General features: G+C 38.9%; 1 protein-coding gene across 7 annotated transcripts in view; it reads right to left on the bottom strand.

The window, feature by feature from the left end:
• The window catches only part of CDIN1 (CDAN1 interacting nuclease 1), a 288,076-nt gene that overhangs the window by 155,698 nt on the left and 107,125 nt on the right, over window positions 1-25,253 (bottom strand). For all 7 annotated transcript variants that reach the window (XM_070468970.1, XM_070468971.1, XM_070468969.1 and 4 more), the window contains 3 exons: window positions 22,897-22,964; window positions 10,050-10,115; window positions 9,340-9,445 (listed from right to left, as the gene is read on the bottom strand). In XM_070468970.1, the coding sequence (XP_070325071.1) occupies window positions 9,340-9,445; window positions 10,050-10,115; window positions 22,897-22,964 (240 nt within the window). The remainder of the gene's footprint in view (window positions 1-9,339; window positions 9,446-10,049; window positions 10,116-22,896; window positions 22,965-25,253) is intronic.

Genomic DNA, 25,253 nt, shown 5'->3' with positions numbered 1-25,253 from the left:
GTTCCATTGATCTATATTTCTGTCTTTGTGTCGAGGCAGGAATTCTGAAGTGGTTTGCCATTCCCTTTTCCAGCGGACCACGTTTTATCAGAACTTTCCACTATGACCTGTCCATCTTGGGTGGCCCTACACAGCATGGCTCATAGTTTCATTGAGTTAGAGAAGACTGTGGGCCATGTGATCAGTTTGGTTAATTTTCTGAGATTGTCGTTTTCATTGTCTGCCCTCTGATGAATGAGGATAAGAGGCTTATGGAAGTTTCCTGAAGGGAGAGACTAAACTGGGTCTTGTTCTGATGGGTGGGGCCATGGTCAGTAAATCTTTAATCAAATTTTCTGTTGAAGGGCTGGGCTGTGTTCCCTCCCTGTTGTTTGGACTCCTGGACACTCATAGGCAAGTCTGGCTCAGTCTCCCACTCACCTCCAAAGTCAAATTCCCTGGGGGTTCTCAGTCCCTTTGCTGGATCCCCAGGTTGGGAAATCTGTTGCATGTCCTAGAACTTTCTTCATAGTGCGAGAATATCTTTGGTATAATTGTTCTGCAATTTGTGGGTTGTCTGCTCGGTGGCTCTGTGGAGGGGCTAATGGTGACCTCTTCCAAGAGGGCTTATGCCACAGGCTGGGTAACCCAGGTCTGCTGCAGCCAGAGCCCCTGTCCCTGTGGCAAGTCACTGTTGACCCGTGCCTCCGCAGGAGACACTCAAACACTCGAAGGCAAGTCTGGCTCAGTCTCTGTGGGGCCTCTGGGTCCTGGTGCACACAAGGTTTTGTTTGAGCTCTCTGAGCATTTCTGGCAGGAATGGGGTTTGATTCTAAATGCGACTTCGCTCCTCCTACCATCTTGTTGAGACTTCTCCTTTGGCCTTGGACATGGGGTATCACTGTTCTAACAAGATGGTGGAGTAGAAGAATGTGCGTTCATCTTCTCCCGAGAGAACTTTTGATTTGTGGTAATCCTTCGGAAACATACGTGACACATATTAACTCTATCATAATAGTTTAGCAAGAAGAGTCATCCTTTCTACAATTCTTAAGTCTCTAGATTTGGAAAACTGGTCAACCAACCAAAAAGAAAAAATCTTGCATATATCTGAAGACAATAATCAGACATCTTTCTGAGGAACTGTAATTCATTGATATTTCTTTATAAGTCTATTTTCCCCCTTTAATCCTTTAACTCATACCAGTTTTCTCAACCACCATCTCCTTATTGCAAATATCACTTCAACAGCCTAAGACAACATTTCTATGTTCATTCAGCTTTGTATTTAAAGTCAACACTGAAAACAATGAACAATGGCAGAAAACATGAATTCCCTGATGGGGAAAGTTCTTGCTATTCGCATTCCAAATGCAAAAAAAAAAAAAGGTATCTTATGAAAACTCAAAGTACTATATACGCAGAAGACACTTCCTTCACTTTTAAAAAAACATTTCAAGGTTACTCCAGCTAATAACAATGTCAAGTATTTGTTTGGAGCAAGGAGACATCAGTATCTCACAACCGGCTTCACTATAAGAGATGGAAAAGCAAATTATTATATTTTACCTTTAGAGAGGACTTCTGCAGTGCATTTGCTAATTATTAGTCAATCTGTCTCTGGTTCTGCTGAGGACGGCTTGTTTGTATACGGCAGCGGTGCTTTCTGAGGCTGCTGAAATTGAAGGTTTCCAAGAGCATCTACAACTGAGGCTCATTCTCCAACTTGAGACAGATGTGCTGTTAACAAGACTGAAATAACTGGAAATCTGTGATTTGGCTAATTGTAGGCTTCCTGGAAGTATCTCCATACAGAAAAAAAAAAAAAAAACTTTGGCCATCCTCTGAAAAATATCTTCCTTGAGTCTAACTGCTCGGCAGCCCCATTCTAAATGCCTCACCTCTCAAGTTAGCATTAGGCCAGAGAACGCAATCAGTAAACCATTGAGTAGGTAACCAATCTTTAAAAAAATACTTAGAGGTAAGAACTGAAGTCAAATCAATTCTTGTGGCAGGGGTATTAGCTTAGCATTGCCTCTAGGAGAGTAGACTTTCTGGAGCCAAAGGTTCAACAATCCCACAGATGGTACTCAGCTCTTCATCTTTTCAGGGAGATATAGATATGATCAAGCCTTTATTTCCTCTGGTGTTCATCTCCCCTCATATCCTAATACCAGCAAAGAAATGACTTTGGAAGACAAATATACTTGTTTACTTTGATACTATCCTTTAGACCCAGTCAAGAGGGATCCATAGCCTGGACCCAAACTTTAGAGGATTCTGCTCTGGCCTCTTTTGGTTGAACCCCGCCCGGCCCAGGGCTTCTCTTGTGGCTCAGACGGTAAAGAATCTGCCTGCAATACGCGAGACCCAATTTTGGGTTGCGAAGATCCCTGGAGAAGGGAATGGCTACCCACTCCAGTATTCTTGCCTAGAGAATTCCATGGACAGAGGAGCCTGGCAGGCTACAGTCAATGCAGTCACAAAGAGTAGGACACAACTAAGGGACTAACACACACACACACACACACACACACACACACACACATACACAAGGGGTGAGAAGTCTGTGGAGCAAAGGGAACATCTTCACCTGATGTCTCTCCCCTCCAGTACGTTTCTAGGCCATACTCCATGTTACCAGGGACCCCAGAACTTCCTGATGGAAGAGCTCTGAGATCACTCCTAGAGCCTGCCTGTTTGATAAAAGGGCAGACCACCAGAGTGTGCCCCTCTGGCCTGAGAGATGACCAAGAGCAGAAGTTTGTGGAAAGGTACATGGAACCTGGATGTGCAGGCTGGAGTGTGCTTGAAACCTTCCCAGGTGTAGGATGAAGCCTAAGTGTTAGTGGTAGCTCCTCAGTCATGCCCGACTGTTTGCAATCCTATGGACTGTAGCCTGCCAGGCTCCTCTGTTTATGGAATTCTCCAGGCAAGAATACTGGAGTGGGTTGCTGCTCCCTTCTCCAGGGGATCTTCCCGATCCAGGGATTGAACCCAGGTTTCCTGCATAGCACTCAGATTCTTTACCATCTGAGTCATTAGGGAAATCCTAGGACGGAGCCAAAAGTGATAAGGAAAGGGAGATGGGCTATGCAGCGGGGCCACTTCTGTCTACAGTGCCACCTGCAGCATGGGTCTCCAAGGAGTCTAGGAATTCTTAATGCAAATGAGAATTTCCAGATCTTCATGCAGGATAAAATAGACTTTATTTACTGTTTGTTAACTTGAAACACAACCCTAAATATCTGGGCACATTGCACATAGGTCTCTATTCTTATGTTCATAGGTCTCTATTCTTACTCTTGGATTTTTAAGGCTTTTCATGTCAAATCTCAAATGAGACACCTACCTTGCTCAAGTTTTGTGAAAGCAAGTAATCAATCTAAGATTAAAACCATGTGCCTAGAAAACTTCATAGTATTTACCATGTAGTTATTGGTTGTTTTCTATTTTAAAACTGTATGTAAGTAAACATGCTATATTTCATGGTAAACATCTGCAAAAGTCTTTACATCTGGAAAGCCTATAAAGGTTTTCTAGGAAAATGAAGCATTTTTCTCACCATACTTAGAGTGGCATTCTTAAAGAAAAAATTTTGGCCCTGTTGTGTTTTTATTTTTTCTTTCTTGCCGTGCTGTGTAGCAAGAAAGATCTTAGATCCCTGACCAGGGATCAAACCCATGCCCCCTGCAGTGGAGCTCCAAACACTGGATCATGAGGGAAGTCCTCCTATTGAGTTTTAACGTCACAATGTCTAACACAACCCTTAGTGGTTGATTCAAAATGTTGTTGTCTGTTATGCATCAGAAAATTCATTCATATACTCATTTGTTCAATAAATCTCTATGACCACCTACTAGCAGCTATGTGCCAGGCATCCCACCGGCTTCTGGACATTTGACAATGGATAAGACAGATAAGGCAGAACTCAATATATTAACTGGAGGAGAGTGATAAGTAAACAAGCAATTACAATATTTGACAAATGCTATCAAATTATTAGGAAAAACACAGGAGAGGCAATGAACCCAATCCTGAACTACAGGAAGGTTTCCCAAAGAGATGTCAGTCAGGCTGAGTGCTGAAGTGAGCCAAGTAGGAGTTTATCTAGCAGAAAAGGAAATTAAAATATCTGCTGAGAAGATTTCTACTTTCCATCAGACCATGATACTCAGGAAAAAGAGATGGAGGAGAGTACATTTGTTGATTGCCAAGCACTGTGAAAGTTATTTGTATGTATTAAACAACTGATCTTCACAACAATATGTGAAGATGCTATTATTAACCCCATTTTATTGAAGTAAAAAACACAAAGGCTCAGGGAGGTTAAGCAAGCTGTTTCCAGGTATGGATCCAGAGAGTGGCAAGGCCTGGCTTCAAATCCAAGAACAGGAGAGATTTCTCCCATTACATCAAGGATCACTGAATTGGAAAATCATGTTCAAACAAAACTTTGCCTTATTCTTTCCAGTCAGTAAGCTTAGATCTTCTTTGAGAGAAGTAGAGAGGTGTTACCTACCAAGTGCACTTTGGTTTTAAAAAGATTTCCACTGATGACAGTGTCAGAATGTACCCAGAATGGCCAGGGACAGGGCTGAGCTTACAAATGAGATTTCCGGGTTCCTGACTCAGTGCTGTTGGGCATTGTTCATGCGCTGTATGGGTGCACGTGGCTCTTCGTAATTTAGGTTCATCAATGTTTTCATCCAAACTGACCCATTTTATCTTCAACCATTAAAGTGAGCCTAGGGTGTCTGCTTCTGCTTCTTTGAAAGGCCACAAGTTAGAACCCATGTATATTCTGGCCTCAGACTATAGAATTAGTTTTTTCTTTACCTGTCATCATCTCAAAATGAAAATATACTTAGTAATGTAGGTGAAATTGTCAAAGAACCCACCTTTTGACTAGAAAGTAGGATGAGAGGGCATTTCTTTTGTTGTCAACTGCATAAATTTGTATGTATATATAGTCTGAAATATCTGATATACATACACACACACAAACATATATATACATACACTGATATATGTAAATATACATGTATTTTCTATACAACTATATACATAGCCCTATATAATTTGGGGCTCTATTATGGCCCAAATGCTGCTTCTCAGAGGCAGACTTTAAACCCCACAGAAGTGGAGAGTGGAGAGTTCTAAGGAGCTCATTAATCAAGGTTCATACCCGGGATGAGGGCCTACTTGCTGGAAAGGCAGCTTAAGTTCTATACTTAATCTGAGTTTAGAGAAGGTGCCTATTGCAAAATTTAAATTTGTTTGAAGTGAATTAAGATAGAAAAAATTCTTGAAGTTTTGACTATAAAAGAGTGAGCTGCACACATGTAGTAATTAGAAATAGCAACACAAAAGGTAAACAAAGCTCTTTCAAACCAAGCAAATTTGTGTTTAAATGTTTCTAACTACAGTCTTATTCATTCACTCAGGTAGCGGTACATTTTATGAAGAAAAGTAAAGTAGACTGAGGAGAGAAATGACTGAGGGTGATGCCATCTAGACTGGGTGGTTGGGGAAGGTCCCCTTGAGGAGGGGAAATCTGAGCAGAGAGCTGAACGTCATCGTAAAGGGCAAGCTATGTGCAGATCCAAGTGAAGACAGTTCCAAGCAGAAGGATTAGCCAGAGTGAGGTTCTTGAAGTAGAAACAAGCAGAGTAGATTCAAGGAGGATGGACAAAGCTGCCAAGAAGTTTAAGAGACAGAGAGAACTCTAGGGGAAGGGAGAGCACAGGTGTGGACAGAACTGAGGCTGGTGAGAGGCAGGTCATACAGGGCTCTGAATGTCACTCATGTACAGAGTTTGGATTGTATTTTTTTTTAAATTTTTTATTGTAAATATTTGCTTTACAATATTGTATTGGTTTCTGACATACATCAGCATGAATCAGTCATAGGTGTACATGTATCCCTCCCTCGTCAACCTCCCTCCCATCTCCCACCCCATCTCCCCCCACTAGGGTATCAATTGCATTTTAAATGTGGTGGGAAGCCACTGAAGAGTCTTACGCAGGGAAGTGACATGGTCTGATTTATATTTTCTGAGAGTCACTCTGCCTAGGGTATGAAACTCTGACCATAGGAGTACAAGGGCTGATGTAAGAAGACCAGTTTGGAAACTGTGGTAATAGTCCCAGAGAAGATGACAGACAGTGAGGCGACAGCAGGTCAGGTGGTGACACACGGCACAATCCGAGATGTGGCGAAGGTAGGGTTGAATGGACCTGCTGATGAATTGGTGATGATACTTGAGGTTTTGGGCTTGAGTATTGGGAGATATTGCAATGCCACTCATTGAGCTTGAGAGGAAATAAGAGGCTAATAAGCTTGAGGAGAGAAGTCAGGAGTTTAATTTTTGGATATGTAAAGTCTGAGATATCTATTAGGTATCCAGGAGGGGATACTGAGCAGACAGCTGGCTAGACAAACAAATGTGTACAAGGCGGGAATCTTAGGGCTGGGGGTAAAAGTTAGAGATGGCATCACGAGATGGAATATAAAGCCACAGTCTCTGGTGAGATCTCCAGGGAACACCCAGGAAATATGTAGACAGAAGAGGGAGGGGGGCGAGCACTGAGTTCCAAGGCCTTCAAGCCTAGAGCTGGGAAGAGGAAGAAGAACCAGAAAAGGAGAAAGAATACACAGGTGGAATGTCAGGGAAAAAAATCTCAGAAGAATATCTCTTGGAAGCCAAAAACAAACAACAAAAAGCTTTAATAAAGAGGAAGGGTGTGGTCAACTTTGTCAGGAGTTGCCTATAGGGTGAGTAAGGATATCAATTTACACAAAAAGAAAACTCTTAGAGAAATATTACACTAAAACTTAGGGGCTCTGTAGTTATTTATATAGAAAAATAGGCTTAGACAAGATTATGATTTTTCAAACGTTAACTGAACAGTCTTATCACAGAATCCAATGTTTAAAAATAGGGTGACAATTCTGATAATCATTTCGTGACGTATGTATGTCAAATTATTATGCTAATTATTATGCTGTATATACACCTTAAACTTACACAGTGCTGTATGGCAATTATATCTCAATAAGACTGGAAGAAAATCTAAAGACAGTGTGACATTAGATAACAGTTTTATGTTGACTAGAGGCTTATCACACAAATAAAGCAATTAGCCCAAACTGCAACCAACAGCCTCCTTGAAAGATTACCTACAGGTGGGAGAGACGATTTCTTCCAACTCCGAGGAATTTTAGCAACTGCTGTAAGTTGTGTTGAGGCAAAAATATGAAAAGAGTAGGATTCCCAAACTTTGGTCAATGGGCTAAGTTTTTCTTCAGTTAAAATGCCCCATCACTGACAAGTCTTACTTACAAGTAAATGCCTCTATGTTCCACATTGAATGACAGTATTACCTGCTTTTCCTGGCCTCTCTGCAGACATTTGGTAAACTAGTGACTTCTGCGTAGAGCATTTCCCTCTTGAGTAATCTGGCTTCCCCTTAACATATAACGTGCCCTAAGTAAACTAAGTGCACTTACTTGGCATATATTCAAAGAAACTGTTTAAGAAACATAAGCTAATAGTAGTAATTGTAGCAATAGTAATAATCATATAAATAAAACATCATTAAAATTTAAAAAGCAGCATGCAACAAAAGAATCCAAAATCTAGTCCAAATCAAACTATTAAATCGTCCATTGCTCAGAACCCCCTCCAGTCATGTGAATAATCCACAGTCTACCAAACAGGTGATTTGATTATTTAAAAAGCCTCTAAAATGGTGAGGGCTGAGCATAGAGGAGACAACAGCTAGCTGAGTTGTTTTAGAATGAAGACATGCCTTCGGAATTTTTAAGTAAGCTTTACTATTTTGGATTCAAATTCTGTTTCTCATAAAAGGCCTGACCAGTACCAAATTGGGAAGATAGTCTTGCTGCACAATGATTGAGTTTAGCAGTTAAAAAAAAAAAAAATCCTTTAGCAACCTAAACTTAAACAATTTGATTTTCTTGTCATTGCTTTCCCTATACTATCAAAAATGATGCTTTCTTTACTATTTCCAACTCATCATAAAATTGCTAAAAATCTGAAATTCAATTTACCACATTACTGCTAATTTGAATAATGGCTGAATAAAAGACAGGAAACGCTGAAGCAGCATTGATTTCTAAAACATTTTGCACTTTCCTCCTCCATCCCTGTAAAGTAAAGCTCGGATGCTACGCACAATTACACAAGAAAATCAAGAAAGCCATTACATTCAGCATTTTGTCATGATCATTGTTACCATGGCAAAAAGTGGGCCTAGTTTAGCACATCTGCTATAGGCGAGGCCCACTGTCCTTTTGTAAAGCTGGGTAACAATATAATGCCAAATTCTGGAGACTGTCACTGTTTTATTCCAGGGTAAGACTACTGCCCACAGATGTTACTGTCTCCTTCCTCAGTGATCCAAACCAATGCCATCTTACCGTCGTATTCTTAAAGTTGTTCAGTACCAAGCAACACAGTTAATCTAGGAAGGTTACTCTTTGACCCACCTTCTGGTCTAATGGGTAAAAAATATGTGATATGAAAGCTTAGGACTCCAATAATAGCAAAAGTCAAAGTTTCAACAGTTGTAAACATCAGTAGAGCTATACTAAAAATAGCATGGATTTAGAAGGGACCAAGACAATGCATGATAACTAGCTGCGTCTTATCTGTAAAATAGGAATAAAATCCCATTATCCCAAATAATCGTGTGAATAAAATCCCATTATCTCCAAATCATACTTTCTTGTGAGTATTAATTGAGATGAGCTGCAGGCCCAGACACATGAGGGGGTACTCAGTAATAGAGCATCCTCCCCCTTCCTCCAACACCATCTTTTTCTTTTCTTTTTTTTTTCACCATCTTTTTCTTAACCACTGAGATCCCCATGCCTTTGGAAATGTTGGTTGAAGTTGGTAGGTAAATGCTTTTCTATCACTGGAAGGTAATTCATTTTGACTTTCATATCGTTTGGATACTTTCCTCAGAGAGCTGAGGATAAAATATTTTTTTAGAGGCATAACTTTCACATCAAGAGGATAAAAGTCAGTGTCAATAATATAATACATATCACATCCTATAATTCATATTTTAAGTGACACCAATATTATCACTATAAAACGGAGTATATACTAATTTTGACCTCATGCACAGATTTTTTGTTTTAAAAAGTGAAGCAACATTATGAATGCAGAGAAGTTGAAATTATCTGAAATGAATACATTAATCAAGTCTGCATATTTACTAGAAACAAAGGCTACCAGCATTTTTACCAGCTAAACAAAATATTTTTTTTCTAATGAAATTTCAGCTGAGTATCGTTTATCTTAAGAGAAAAATAATGGGGCCTTACCTATTCCAGTAGCTCCAGAACTGGTCATGCAGGTAGGCATGGTGGCTACATTCATCACCAAATGAGGCTTTGCTTTCAATCCAGTGAATTATGTGCCCTTCTACAGCTAAGGAACAAAGCATTACGAATACAGAGCAAAGGGAAGGGGAGATTGAAAATTCTGACTCTGTCTGGGTCTCTCCTCATGCTTCACATTAATGAAGAGAGGCTTAACCCTCACCATCATCTATGGATGTAATTATAAAACAACACATCGTATCTGTTTGTGACAAAGAACGCTTATGCTACAGTTACATCCCTTTTGTTTTTGTCATTTACAAAAGTCTCTTTCCTATTCTGAGATTGCCTATATAAACTGACAAGTAATGCAAAAGCAAACCAAAGTGAGCCTGGCTTTTCCACAGAACTCTGTTTTAAAAATGCATTATATAGAGAAATGACTTGAAAATGGTAACCAAAATGTCTTTTGAAGACATGTTTATTTCTTAAACATAGGTAAAAGTTTTTAAAGCTTAGGTTTCTTCTGAACCTATTATTTTCTGTTATTTAAAAATCTTTTGCAATTATTTCACACATTTGAATACAAATTATCAAGCTAATACAGATTCTTTGGTAATACTTGCTAATATTAACAAAAATTTTTAAAGTTATGGGAAAAAACACATCATTTTACTTTATAAACAAATGTATAGTAGAGTCTAAGGACTTACCAACTGGTACTTGTAAAATAAAGTCTGGTGTTTTGTCATAACCCCTTGCACGAAGCTGATCTTCATCTACAGTAAGAACAAATACTATTACTTATCACAGTATTCCATTAACAAGACAGCAATATAATTGCTTTTCTTTCTTAAAAATGTGTAAAAATTACTAATGCAGCCACACATATCATTCTTATGTATGCAGTGCTGTGTCAGAATAAATGAACTTTCTTCACAAACCTGAAGTAGAGATATAAAAATGTCTCTTTGTCCCTTCTGCATTTTTATATCTTTATTATAAACATCATTAATTCAAGCTGTCACATGCTACCTTTCTTATAATTGAAAATATACTCAAAATAATGAAATATACTTACTGATTAAAAGAAAAGGTTTCCACCATCATGAATATTGCTAATGTTATCAAGCCCATACTGACAATTTACAGTAAGGCATAAGCACCTTGGCTTTTACAATTATAAAACAAATGCTTTCATTAAAGCAATTAAGAAAGTTTAGTTTCAACTAGTAAAACTATTTCTACACAAGAACATAAGAGAGAGACCAGGGACAATGAGATCCCCACAGAGAATTAATTACCCTGCTTAATACCTTTGGTCTGCTATTGTTTCTGGCATTTACCAGAGTTTTACAACTAACAATGTGTAATTCTGAAAAGCAAACAGGCTTTGAGATTTTTTTTCTAAGTCTGTTCGATTTCTTGATCTTCTGTAAACATCCATGAGCCATTCAGGGGGAAAGGAGGCAGGAAAACAGAGAGCTTGTCAAAGTTGGAAAAAACTAGCTAGATGCTAGGTTTAAAAAAAAAAAAATCCTCCAATATTTTCTAAAAGCTGTCCTTGACTTCTAATGGCATTACAATGTGATTCTGAAATGAGCAGTTCTCTGTTAGATTTTGGAGTGACCTGGTCATTCAATTCCAGACATGGCTTTCTGTCTTCACCCAACCTCAACTAATGGCCCAACCAAGTAACAAGGAAGGCTGTGTGGTCTCTTAACATCTACTGGGCTGTTGACATTGTCATGCATCCCATTCGCCTTCCTGCATCACCTTTGATTAAAATTAATGACCCATTCCCAGTGTTGGGTAGCTTATTTCCAATTCATTTGTCAGGCCAAGACAGTGGTTTCATGGCCAACGTTCAGAAATTCTGTTTTAGAACACTCTTGTGTACATCCTGAAAGGTCAGCATTTTAAACATAAATAACCTTTTAATGATAAGATACACTTAAACTAGATATTTAATTATATTTGGTTAAAGTTGGTATCCTTTACTGAAATTCTGAAGGACTGATGGTAGAATTCAAAACAATCTCCCCTGTTTGAAAGGTAAAAAAAAAAAAAAAAAACCAACATAATTGTTCAAATAAGGAAATAAAATTAATCTTACTTTAAAAACAAGAGAATTTGGAAAACTAGACTGTAAATGAACAAGACTGAAAAATTTTCTATCCTCTCAATGCATTCTGGCTACAAGAATGTTTAATGGAAAAGGCATTTATTAAATCAACCCAAGTGCCTTGAGCTGATGTTTCAGGTAGCTGATGAACAGTTTTAAAAGCTGTGAAAGTGAAAGTCACTCAGTCGTATCCAACTCTTTGTGACCCCATGGACTGTACAGTCTATGGAATTCTCTAGGCCAGAATACTGGAGTGGGTAGCCTTTCTCTTCTCCAGGGTATCTTCCCAACCCAGGGATCAAACCCAGGTTTCCCACATTGCAGGCAGATTCTTTACCAGCTGACACATGAGGGAAGCCCAAGAATACTGGAGTGGGTAGCCTATCCCTACCCCAGGGGATCTTCCCGACCCAGGAATCAAACTCGGGTCTCCCGCACTGCAGGCGGATTCTTTACCAACTGAGCTAAGAATCCGCCGCCTGCAATGCAGGAGACCTGGGTTTGATCCCTGGGTTGGAAAGATCTGGAGAAGGAAAAGGCTACCCACTCCAGCATTCTGGCCTGGAAAATTCCATGGGCTGTAAAGTCCATGGTGTGGCAAAAAGTCGAATACAACTGACTTTAAAAGCTGGGTTGACATTAAAGAAGAGAGATTAATAGTTTATTAAAACTATCCTAGTTTGATCAACCTTTGCAGGTGTTCAAAATCTGTTTCAGAAGGAAAAATTGTGATGTTTCTGACAGTGGCTAAAAACAAAATTTCAAAGGTCACCAAGCAATCCAAATGCATACATTAGCATCCCTTAAAAGGCAGTTACACTCCTGTTCAGCGCACCTAAATTACTAACACAGTGCCTACAGTTTAAATTTCATGACTTACTTAATGTGAAAAATTTAAAAAAACACCTAAACTTCTCAAACTGAACATAAACATCAGAGAATCTCTCCATCTTTCTGTGGAGAAACTCAAACTGTACTCTTATACTTTCTCTATACCGCCCCCACATCCCTCCTTCTCAGCGTAAAGGTGATTCAACCGTAACTGTTTGAAAAACACAGCTTCTAGAAACCTGTGCCACCATCAGCAATACTATATTTTTTATTTTTTAAGTAAAGAGGTTATTCCACACATCTGAAACACTTTGCTATTATGCATTGGGTATCGTCTCTGTTCTTTATTTTCTAAACTCTTAACTGTCTTACCTCCTCTGTTTCAACCTTCACACTATTCCTCTCAACCTAGATTTTCTTTTACTTGGCAAAATTCAGAGAAAATGACAGGACAAGTCTAGGAAGTGGAATTCATGAAGAGCTGGCCCTGCTCACCTGGTCTTAGACCCAGGAGATGGAAGTTTCTATCAAAGATCACCCTACTGGGAGATTTTTAAGTCAACCCCATCTATCTGACCAGATTTCCTGGCCTTTGCTCCTTTCCTGGTTCTCAGACGGTTAAAGATTCCTTACCATGATCATTATCCAAATCACTGGGTATGGATTTAAAATTTGGTTGACCATTTGGTGGGTCAGGGTTCAAACTCTAAGATCTAGAGGCTACGCTCACTCATCACCCAAAACACTACCTCTGCCTCATTCCTCGTTCATCCCCTTGTCTTATTGTGCATAACACCCAGAGCCTGAAGCCTCTGCTCTGAGGACAGTAAATGTTTCTTTTCCTTTTTTAAAACCCTATTCACTGCCCTATTCTCACCACCACCAAACACCTGTGTGTGTGTGTGTCTGCGGTCACTTGTGCTTGACTCTGCGACCCCATGGACTCTAGCCTGCTGGGCTCCTTTGTCCATGGTTTTTCCCAGGCAAGAATACTGGAGGGGGTTGCCATTTGCTCCTCAAGGGGATCTTCCAAACTAGGGTCTCCTACATGTCTCCTGCATTACAGGCAGATTCTTTACCACTGAGCCACCAGGGAGGCCATTTGGCACATATTTAATACACAAATGGATAAATGAATAAAATATAAATGCATTTTTAAGAGTACCATGTCTTCAACAAAGCTGACCCAGACTGACTTAGTAATTTTCTTTCCTGATTTAAGACAGCAAAAGTGACCCAAAGTTCAAGGTGGGAAGTTTTCCTATTTTGTTTGGTCTGCAATATTTTAAATAACATTGGATTTATCCATTCCTTAATGTTTGGGCAGAATTCAACTCAATAAGCAATCCAGGCCTGGTGCTACTATAATGTGTAGCTCTTTGGTTACTTTTACTACTTTTTTTTTGGATGGTTACTGACCTGTTTAGATTTTTTATCTCTTCTATAATGAGTTTTTCAATTTTTATTTTCCTTTAGAATCTTAAGTTTCATGAGAGTTCTCAGGGCTTTTTATACATATTGGAGCCAAGTGGTTACTTATGATTCTCTGAACTTTCCAAGTGGAAAGCTGGATGTTTAAGTAACTTGTTGTTTTCTTCAAGGAAAAATGATGAGAAAGAAGAAAGAATAACATTAGTTTAAAAGCCTGGGAGGAGAGTTTCAGAAAAGCACTTTTCGTATAACTCCTAAAACTGTTGGGGATCAATATGAAATCAACCTCCAAATCCTGTATACCTAACTCACTCAGTGAATGTGGCAAATATGAAGCAGGGCTCTTCTGACTTAACGTATATTGAAAATGCCCAATGTATCTCATAAGTACTAAGCTTGTTAGTAGGCTTCCCTGGTGTCTCAGTGGTAAAGAATCTGCCTGCCAATGTAGGAGACACAGGTTTGATCCCTGGGTCAGGAAGATCCCCTGGAGAAGGAAGTGGCAATCCATTCTGGTATTCTTGCCTGGAAAATCCCATGGACAGAGGAGTCTGGCAGGCTACAGTCCACAGGGTAGCAAAGAATGGGACACGACTTAGTCACTAAACAAGAAGAACAAGCTTGTTAATGTTACAGTCCAAATATTCATTATCAATATTAATATAAGAATAGTTTCACTTAAAAGAAGACTCACTAGCCTCTAGATCCACAAAATGTAGGATTTTTAGATAAAGGGTACCTCATGAAACATAGTACTTCTGAGCTTATAGAGTCTTCTAACATTCCAACTTACACACGATACAATGAAAGAGGTCAGCAGAAGTGACTGCCCACACCTTTTTGTTATTGTTCAGACACTAAGTTATGTCCAACTTTGCGACCCCATAGACTGCAGCATGCCAGGCTTCCCTATCCTTCACTATCTCCCAGAGTTTTCCCAAACTCATGTCCATTGAGTCAGTGATGTCATCCAACCATCTCATTTTCTGTTGTCCCCCTTCTCCTTCTGCCCTCAATCTTTCCCAGCATCAGGGTCTTTTCCAAGGACTTGGTTCATTGCATCAGGTGGCCAACCAGCTGGGTCTTTCAAATAGCCAGATACAGATAAGAGCCCATCTCAACCAAGCTCTGGTTTGTCCCAACAGACAATATATAATTTTAATTATGGCAAATATTTAAATTTCATCATGTGTAATACTTATGAAGCGGCAAAAAATTTCTCATTTTCCTCCTAGAAGATTTGAAAACACAAGGGTGGGGATGGGTCTTGGACACTGTTTAGTTGACACCTGCCTGAAGAGGAGGTGAACAAAATCAACTCTTGATTTCCAGCATTTTAATGATCCTTTCTCCAATATAACTAAAAATCCAATGAAACTGCATCTACAGATAAAACTGATGCTAAATTTTTCAAAACAATCCAGTTCTTTATTTATTTTTAAGTTGTCAGGCTTGCTTTCAGAGGACATTTTAAAAAAGGAATCACATAAATGTAAAGATCACTGTGAAAGTTTAATTTCTCTGGCCTTTAATTACCCTCTCCTCTAAATGCCCAAAATATCCAGAGCAATTAAGGACTAATTACACAATTTCTTTTTTTTTAAAGAAAGGGCTGATTTTGAGTCAGAGAACAAAACACATCTTAAACTAGTTAACATATACTTAAGAATCATAGCAGGGCACGAAGACTATAAGAAAAAGTTTGAAGTTTTCCTTTTTTGTTTCCTTAAAAGGCTTTAAATTTAAGAAATGCAGTTATTCTCAGAGAAAGTATGCAAAATTCCAGTTCATAACATCTGAAAATGAAAAGGAAAATAACATTCTGACATGGCCTTTTATCTATGAATTTGTCAAAAGATTTCTAAAATCCTAGGTTAAAATACCTTGTATGACAGAATCTTTTTAACATCGGTTACATTTTTTACTAAATTGGGGAAGGGCAAAAAAGACCCTTCAATACAAATGAAAACTACAGTATATTTTTTCTAATCTAGTATTTTTTGTTTTTCTGTGTTTTTTTTTAATCCCCAAATACTGTTTCATTCAATAATCGGAGCTGTGACCTTCACATCCCATATGTCTATCTTCTCCAGAAGAAAGTTTCACAGGCTTCCTACCTAATTAAAGAATTTAGCAGGGTTTTGACAATAGATGTTATTATGCTATGCAAAACATGTGCAAAGGTACGTAGAACAGATATGCATTTAATGGGGAGACCGAGATGAATGAAATCTTTAGAGGACCTAAAAATTTCATTACATCCATTAGTTTCAATCTTTTCTCCTAAAGCCTCTTATCAAAGCCACTAATAAGGAATACAACTGACTGCTCTGACCTTATCCTTTGTTTATGTCTTTAGGGGACAATACTAGTGAAAACTAAAGTGCCCTAAAGACAGGGAACAAACTGGGGGGGGGGGGTCACAAGTCAGAACAGTGCATAGTGAGGCAGGGGAGGCTGGTCCCCATTGACTGGTGGTTCTGGACACAGAGAACATGAACATGGACAACAGATGCAAAACTCATCCTTCCGTATCTTACTCTGTTGCTGTTGTCTACAGTTGCTAAGTTGTGTCCAGCTCTTTGCGACCCCATGAACTGCAGCAGCACACGAGGCTTCCCTCTTCACTATCCCCTGGAGCTTGCTCAAATTTATGTCCATTGAGTCTGTGATGCCATCCAACCATCTCATCCTCTGTCGTCCCCTTCTCCTCTTGCCCTCAACCTTTCCCAGCATCAAGGTCTTTTCCAATGAGTTGGGCTCTTCTAATCTGGTGGCCAAAGTATTGGAGCTTCAGCTGTTATCACTCTAAATTCTTTTGGTTTAACACCACAAGAGAAGGGACAAGTCAGAAGTCAGCATGGTAGAGTAAAAAAGAATTCAGGGCAAGCTGTTCGGGGGTGGGCGGGTGAAGTAACAACTGTGATGCGAGGTCTGAGGCAAGTTTCCACTAAACAGAACAGGGGGACTGGATGGTCACAGAGCCCTTTGTAACTCCAAAATTCTGTGCAATGGATGAATGTCAGCCTTTGTCTGCCCCAGCTCTTTTAAATGTTGTCACTGATGTGAGAGCCTGTTGTGCCTGAACCAATCTCGATGGAGGGAGGTGTATTAGTAGTTCGGAGGCATACAAGAGATCTCTACACACTGATACAGAAACACACAGGACCCAAGAACCCATCTAACAACAACAGTAACAGATGTGACCCTTCAATACCTTTTGTTTATTGGGTATAAGGTTGCAACCTGCAGCTAATGTTTTGTGGGGTGAGATATTTGATTTTCTCTGTCCTGTTTCCTGCGCTGGCTGGCATTGCCAACCTACTCTCACAATTGATTCGGGTGGGCGGTGAAAAACATTACCCCCAACCACTGGCCCCAGGAGTGGACACATGACCCAGACAAGCTGATCAGAGCCTATTTTTAAGATTGATTATGGGGCAAAATGAGAAGCACCACTTTCCCCCTGGGATTACGAACTCTACAGAGTAAACAAATTAGCAGTAGCCAGGGATCACCTTTGTTTTCTGAGAATGAAGCCTACATTGGAAAAAAGAAACACAAAAGGGAAAAAAGAGGAGATACTGATGACATCGTTTTGTTGTCTAAATTCTAGACACACCAGAAGCAAACTTCTCCTTTGGACTTCATAGGTGTTATCTCTGAACCAATATTTCTCCCTTCTGTGTGTGCATATAATCTAGTTTGACTGGATCTCTGTCACTTACAACCAAGGTAGTTCTAATGTATCAGCAGTGGCCGAGAAAGTAGATGTTGGCTGATGTGAGTTATGTAGCCAGGGCAATGTTTGAGGGAAGAGCTGTGGGCTTCAGGCAGGAAGACTACCATCGTAAGTGGACAGGCTAACCTGTCTCCAAAGTTCTAAAGAGCCTGTCTTTGAGCAGCAAACGTGTGTCTGTGGTTCTTTTCTCTTGGTCCCAGGGAGAAGCATGCATAAGCAAAGTCAATAAGATAAGTAAGTAAAAGATGGTCCCTCACCTTGATGATTTCTTTAGGAAGGGAAGAACAGACTCCAGATTCTCCACATTCTGCCCCTCAAAATAATGTTCCTGTAACCTGGAAAACTGCATCTTATTTTTAACCTTTCGTTAGGAATTTAAATAGTTGATACTTTCGGAAACATCCAACCAGCTTAGTTCCCTTTAGCCTACGTAACCCTATGTTTTATCTCTAGTCTCTTATCCTCAATGGCTAATATCTGCATGTATACACAATCTCAGTATTCTGAATCTCATCTGTTCCCACTGCCTATTCTTCACCTGAAGTCATAATTCCAAATCACATCATAATCACTTCCCTGGAGCACTGCTGCTTTAGATAGGGAATAAAGCAGCAGGAGTAGACGAACTCTCAGAAACACAGATCCTAATTTCTTACAGCAAGGGATATCCTTCAGTAAGCCTATTCAGCTTTATACAGATTGCACCCTCCTGGAGTCCCACAGAGTCGTACATGAATGCTAGAAAAAGCGCCTATGTAAAATATGCTGGCCTGTCATAAGGCAAGACCAAACATGGTAGGGTGAGGCAGGGATGAAGCAAATGTCTCTCAGGTGTCACTCAAAATAATTGTTAGCTGCTACTAATAGGGCAACATTCACTGGGAAGAATAAAATATCTCTGGAACCATCCTTATTAAGCCAAACTTAACGAGAATTTGCACCAGACAGTAGCTATGGAAGTCACTAATGAAAGTCCCTCCGACCTGGAGAAATGCCAACCCACGGAGGATGAATGTTTCTCTTCAGCCTTTGGTACAAGCCCTTTCATATTTTCCCTATCATTGCAAACATTCTTGTAGTCTTCTGGCTATCACTGTTTTCCTTTTCTCCCTTGCCTTGTGTCCAAATCTCTCCTCTCACCCCACACTCCCAAAAGAAAGAGAGACCGAGGCTATAAAATAAAATATGCTATCATTAATTACTTGAGAATACGAATTAAAACATCTCCATCAGACAAGATACATTCTCTATTTCATTGATACTAGAAATGGAACAAACCCTTAGCAGAAGGGATAAGGATGGTCACAATGCCTAATTGGTCAATTTCCTTGTGTCTCCAAGCCTGAAAGCGGGCAGCAAGCTCTTTGCCTCTTCTGAGACTTTAAATGCACATCAATAAATGTTCATTCTAAATTAACTATACTTGGAAAGAACTGATTTGTACTTATTTGAAAATTTCCTGGAAGGATCCATGTTTGACTTGTTTTATTTTATTTATTTTATTTCCAATGGTACATGTCCATAGCAAGTACTTAAAAGGTAACAGTTTGCTGCACCAAAAGAAACAGTGGTTAGCTTAGGGCTAATATAGCCAGGCTAATGAGTTCAATCAGCCACTTGAGAAGCACATGGAAGCAGGAAGAGGCTGCTGAGAGAGAGCAGATGAGTAAGTAAAATTCTATCGCTACTTCAGGAATAGTTGCTTACAAGCCAGTAGCATTTTCTTCCTATGTTGAGGGTAGCTATTGATTTTTAACATAATCTGTACCTTCTTTAAAAATTTTCACAGGAGAAGCAGGACCACAGCCTTGAATGTATTTATTTTCACTACCAAGACAATCAAGTGAGATGCACTAGATGAAAGTGAATTTTTACTGGGACGGACAAGGCAATAGTGTGTGTGGGCTGGAGGGAAGGAGTGCTTATCATCATCTTTAAACTAATTAGGTATTGTTCCTGGCATGCCTGGTGATTCAGATGGTAAAGAATCTGCCTGCAATGCAGGAGACCTGAGTTTGATCCCTGGGTCGGGAAGATCCCCCGGAGAAGGGATAGGCTGCCCACTCCAACATTCTTGGGCTTCCCTCGCGGCTCAGCTGGTAAAGAATCCACCTGCAGTGCAGGAAACCCGGGTTTGATCCCTGGGTTGGGAAGATACCCTGGAGAAGGGAATGGTTACCCATTCCAGTATTCTTGCCTGGAGAATTCCATGGACAGAGAGGCGTGGTGGGCTACAGTCCATAGGGTCACAAAGAGTCAGGCACGACTGAATGACTAACACTTCCACTGTTTTTCACTTCACTTTCCTGGCATGCAGAGAACATACTTAGCAAAAGTAAACTGAAAAAAATGACTGAACAATGAATAAAAGAATTATGAGATCTCTGAGGAAACTGCTAGAAATTACCTGTATTCATTTGCTTATAATTTGTTTGTAATTTGACCATGGCTACAAAAGCAGGGCCTTCATCTGACTTATGTCTAGGGCTTAAAATAGTACCTGATTCAGTAACTGATTGTTGGAATAAATATATGAATAAAATATATTTTCTAGTTGGAGAACCTAAAGTCATTTATTCAACGTTGACTCTTCTTAATACAATGTAAATCTTGAGAAGTACGAAATGGATAAATGTACAAGATCGAATAAATCCATGAGTATACCTAGACCTTCAACAAAAAGGAGACTTCATTCTTCCTTTCCAATGTAGTGCCTGGTTAAATCCTGTGGACCTAATTATAAGAGCCAACTCGTTGAAAAAGACCTTGATGTGGGAAAGACTGAAGGCAAAAAGAGAAAGGGGCGTCAGAGCAAAAGATGGTTGGATAGCATCACTGACTCAATGGACATGAATTTAAGCAAGCTCCTGGAGATAGTGAAGGACAAGGGCGTGCTTCCCTGGGATGGGAAGCCTGGCGTGCTGCAGTCCTTGGGGTCACAAAGAGTCAGACACAACTTAGTAACTGAACAACAAATCCTGTGCCATGGCAACTGTTCAGTACGTGGTTATGAATCAAGAAAATTTAAGAAATTATTAGGGTTATGACAGAAGCAATTTATTTTTATTTTTCTCTTCTATCTGACCTCTTGGTTTTAGAGAGGTCAGATAAAATATGTATTTTATAAAATGACATATAGAGCACAATAGGTGGAAAATTTAAAATAAGATAAAAAATTTCAGGAAGTCATAATTCTTAAGAATGGGTAATATATAAAGGATAAGAATCCTTGTCTTTTGAAAGTAGTCCAGATTTGAGGGAAGGAAGGAAGGAAAAAGAAAGGGAGAAAGAAAGAGACACAGAGGGAGAGATTGATTTTACTTTCACTTATTAAAAAAAAAAATCAAAGTAAAACAAACATGCCTGCAATGTCTCTGCAACAAAAGGCAAGGCATACACATGAAAACAAGAAAATAAAAATGATATTAGTAGTCTATTTATATACCTATGTTTTTGATGATCTATCTAAATTTACCTGGTAACAGTACTCTAGATCTGATTATTCATTGTGAAGGGAGTACTTACAAGGTAAAAGAACAAACCCATAATGATACTCCATAAGAGGCTTTGGGTTTTCAGGTTTTAACCATAAATAAACATGTATTAATTCAGTACTACATTAAAATGTTTAAAATGCATAGAATAACAACCTCTTTGAATACTGATGAGGAAATGCTTCAAAACAGGACTGAGGTTACATGAAGAGAGCTAAATACGAGTTAAGGATCATCTTTGGTATGCTTCAATAAAAGAATTACTGTTAGATCCTAGAGTGCAGAGGAACAGATGAGCCTGTTCCATTTTAAATCCCCTTTCTGAACGTGTTAGCAAAGGGCAGTGGCTCCCTGCTGTGTCTCTGCACTGCCTTTGTCAGCCGTGGCCGATGCAATCTAGGGCCTTTAGATCCTAGAATCAAGGGAGTTAAGGACCTGGGACTAAGTTTAAGCCAAGAGTGAGCCCTTTGCTCTTCCTCCCCGTTTGGGTCTTCCGGTCTTTAGGAAGGAAGCAGAAAAAAACTAGATTAAGCAGAGAAGCAGTGCCAAGGGCTTGACTACCCTTAAGCAGATGGTGCCAAGAGTGTTAGACCAAGTGGTCTTGAAAATATGACTGCTCAGTTGCTGGCTTCAAACAATACATTTGGCCACACCTTATTGGCCACTGAGTGGTCAATATGATCAGATACTTTATAATATTATTGGAACTCCGTAGTTCTACAAAGTGCAGCACAGGACATTCATTCAATTGGCTCTGAAGGCATTATACACCTTATTTTTCATTAGATTTTAAAAGGTAATTTCTGTCTAATTCACCCTCTTCCATATGCTAAATATTTCAGTTGTTCTTCTTATTAAAAAAACTTGTTGCTTTTACACATCAATATTTAACTTAGTAATCTGAGGCCACTTTCCTAATTTATCAGGTTTCTTCAACTCTCACTGGAGAATATTTATGGTATACCCCCTCTTAAAAATATCAACCATTTACAACACATTCAACTCCTTCAGGTCATTAATAAAAATACTGACTACTAAGACCTAAAACAGATTTCTTGCAGGACTGTTTTCAACATCCTTTCCCAACGTGACATAAGATCATTTGACTTCCCTTGGCTAAGTCTTGTTCATTTTGGAGCAAAAATTATGTAATCCAATAACACTTAATTTTTTTAACTGAAGAAAAGACGCTATGCAAACTCTTAACATAAAATAGATGTGTACAATAATACAATCTGTATAGAACCTTGACAAATTACCACATTTAAAATGGAGAAGAGGATTTAATTCCTGGTAGAATGCTTTGTGGTTGTTATGACCAGTTATCACATGTATGCCTTTTGAGGCTTAATGCTTAACACCTAAGAGATGCTGAAAGAAATAACAGTCTGTAATAGGATTCCACGCTGGCAGACAAACACATATGTACCTGCGAGATTTTAAAAAATCATACTCATATGATGACAATTCACTTTTGGCATAAAAATAATAAAAGCTCAATATTTCATTTTCAAGTGAAAGTACTAGGCAATTCCATACATGAGACAAAAATACCTAACATGAATTTTTCTAACCATTCTTTTCAATATATAAAGCATTTTATGGACAATATTTCTTTTGTTTCCTTCTCTCATAAGGCTTAGATTATGGTTAATATCTCATGACACCAAAAGTAATACAGCAACAGATATTAAAGTATTTTTTCAGCCACTTATGCTATAAAATATTAATTGTAAGCCTGTGCATGTGCTGTGTATACAAGGGATTAGGTAACTGAGTTCCTGCTCGGTTCTAAATCAATAAAAGATAACATGCACAGCATCCGTCATCATTTGCTCTTCCTTTAGTACATAATAACTGCAAGTGGAAGATTTTTAAAAATATATATTTAAGCACTCACAGAGATTCATGCTGCAGAAGACACAAGCAATACTTACCTAGGAAGGATAGGTTTTTCTCCAGAAGCAGGTCCCTCAGCAGGACTTCATGCTCATGACCAATGGCACTGGGGAGTCTTAGTTAAGGAGCGTAACACTGGTAGAATTATACCACCAGAAAAAATTGCTAATACCAGGGCTATACTTTGAGATGAAATGGAAAGTAGAGGTAATTATAAACATCCTTTATGCTATGCTAAAAACCCCTCAATTCAATTTAGGACCATTTATTAAGCACTAAGTGCAGTAAAGAATATCAACCAGATTTTGCCCTAAGAATTTCTAGTCGTACAGAGTTCCATAAATCTTCTGTGAGTTCACACTTGCCACAAAGCCAGCATTTAGCAGCTCTTATTTTCCCAGTCCTGCTGCTGGGAAAGATTGAGGGCAGAAGGAGAAGAGGGTGGTCAGAGGATGAGATGGCTGGACGGCATCAGTGATGCAATGAACATGAACTTGGGCAAAGTCAGGGAGATGGTGAGGGACAGGGAGGCCTGTTGTGCTGCAGTCCATGGGGTTGCAGAGTCGGACACAGGTGGGTGGCTGAACAACAACACTTCACTTCCAGTCTAGGATTGGTGATCTTCTGTGACTTGGGAAACCAAACAACTGACTTGCTGAGAAGCATATGTACTCTGGAAGAATGACATCCCAGTAAATGGCTGTGGATTAGTGCGTGAGTTCAGAGGCTCTTTCAAGTCTTTCTCTTGTGTGTGCAAATTTTCACATAATATTGTGTGTATAAATATATACATATGCTCATATAAATTTTTTGAATGCTATTATGAAGCAGGCAGTATATTAAGTATGTTATTTTCAGTGTATTTACATATGTTATTTCAACCTCACAGTTATTATTATCCTTATATTACAGATGAGGGAACCAAGGTTTAAAAAGGAATTTATATAAGATCATATGGTCAATGTGTGCCAGAGCAGAGAATCAGAACAAAATCTCTGCAAAGCCTATGACCTCTGTAGAGCTTCTTAAACATATTAAAATTTATTACATAAAAATAATTGATATTAGCTAATAGTCCTTAAACACCATATACTAAGCCATTGTGCTAGCACTCTGGGGTATCATTTTATTTAATCTTCACAACAACCACATGAGCAGGTACTAACTACAGTCACAGGTACATTTTCACAGTTAAGGAAAGCAAGGCTCAGGAAGGCTGAGAACTTGATGACGGTCTCATGGCAGGTAAGTAATGAAGTCAGGAATGAGACTTGGAATTCTGGTCCATTTTCCAAAAGGATGAGAGAGTACAAAGTGTGAAAAGGAGTGTTATCCTATTCTCATACTATAATTTTGTCAAAGGTGTTTGGTAATACAGGCAGACTTTGGAGATACCATGGGTTCAGTTCCAGAATAAAACAAATATTGCAATAAAGCAAGTTACATCATTTTTTTGGTTTCTCCGGGCATATAAAAGTTACTATTACATTATAGCCTATTAAGTGTTCAATAGCATTATATCTAAAAAATACATATACCCTAATTAAAAAATACTTTATTGCTAAAAAATTGCTACCATCACCTGAGCCTTTGGTGAGTCCTCATCTTTTTGTAATTATAATACCACAGATCATCATAGCAAATACAATAATAATGAAAAACATTAAAATACTGTAAGAATTACCAAAAAGTGACAGAGAGACATGAAATGAGCAAATGCTATTGGGAAAATGGTGCCAACTCAATGCAGGGTTGCCACAAACTTTCAATTTGTAAAAGACACAGTATCTGCAAAGCACAATAAAATGAGGTGTGCCTGTAATTCTTTAATTCTCCATCTCACTAATGTCAACTTGGTCTTAACACTCCTTGGCTTAACGGATTCTTTAGTCCTGATCATGCACTACAAGAATCCAATTTAAATCAAATAAAGCTTAAAAGTTACCTGTAAAATTCATAGAGAATCATCCTGTCATTTACCAACACATACAAGTGGGTATTATTCAAATCTTAGAATTCAAGAGGTGGGACCACTCATATACATCATCAAAACAAGTCCCAAGTCATCATCACTGTCTTTTTCTTTCTGTTGTCCCTCCTCCCCATGCACGGAACTATGCTTATTTCTCACTGAAAACACATTTTTAAATCATAAAATTTCACACATTAAATAGAGTCCACTGAGGACATCTGATGAATATCTCTCAATGGTCTCTCATTACTAGGGGCATCCCACGTTTCAAAACTAAATAATTTACTTCTAGTCCACATAAATGTGCTCTCACTTTTATTGCTGTGAATTATTTACATCTAAAATGTTGAATCATGAAACTGATGGTACAGGAGTGAAAACCACAGCACTTCAAGCTTCCTGTATCATTATCTTTCCTTGTTC

The sequence above is a fragment of the Odocoileus virginianus genome, chromosome 6 (assembly GCF_023699985.2).
Source record: "Odocoileus virginianus isolate 20LAN1187 ecotype Illinois chromosome 6, Ovbor_1.2, whole genome shotgun sequence".
Taxonomy (NCBI): Eukaryota; Metazoa; Chordata; class Mammalia; order Artiodactyla; family Cervidae; genus Odocoileus; species Odocoileus virginianus.
Note: the sequence above shows the minus strand (reverse complement) of the source record. Positions and strands in the feature narration are given on the sequence as shown.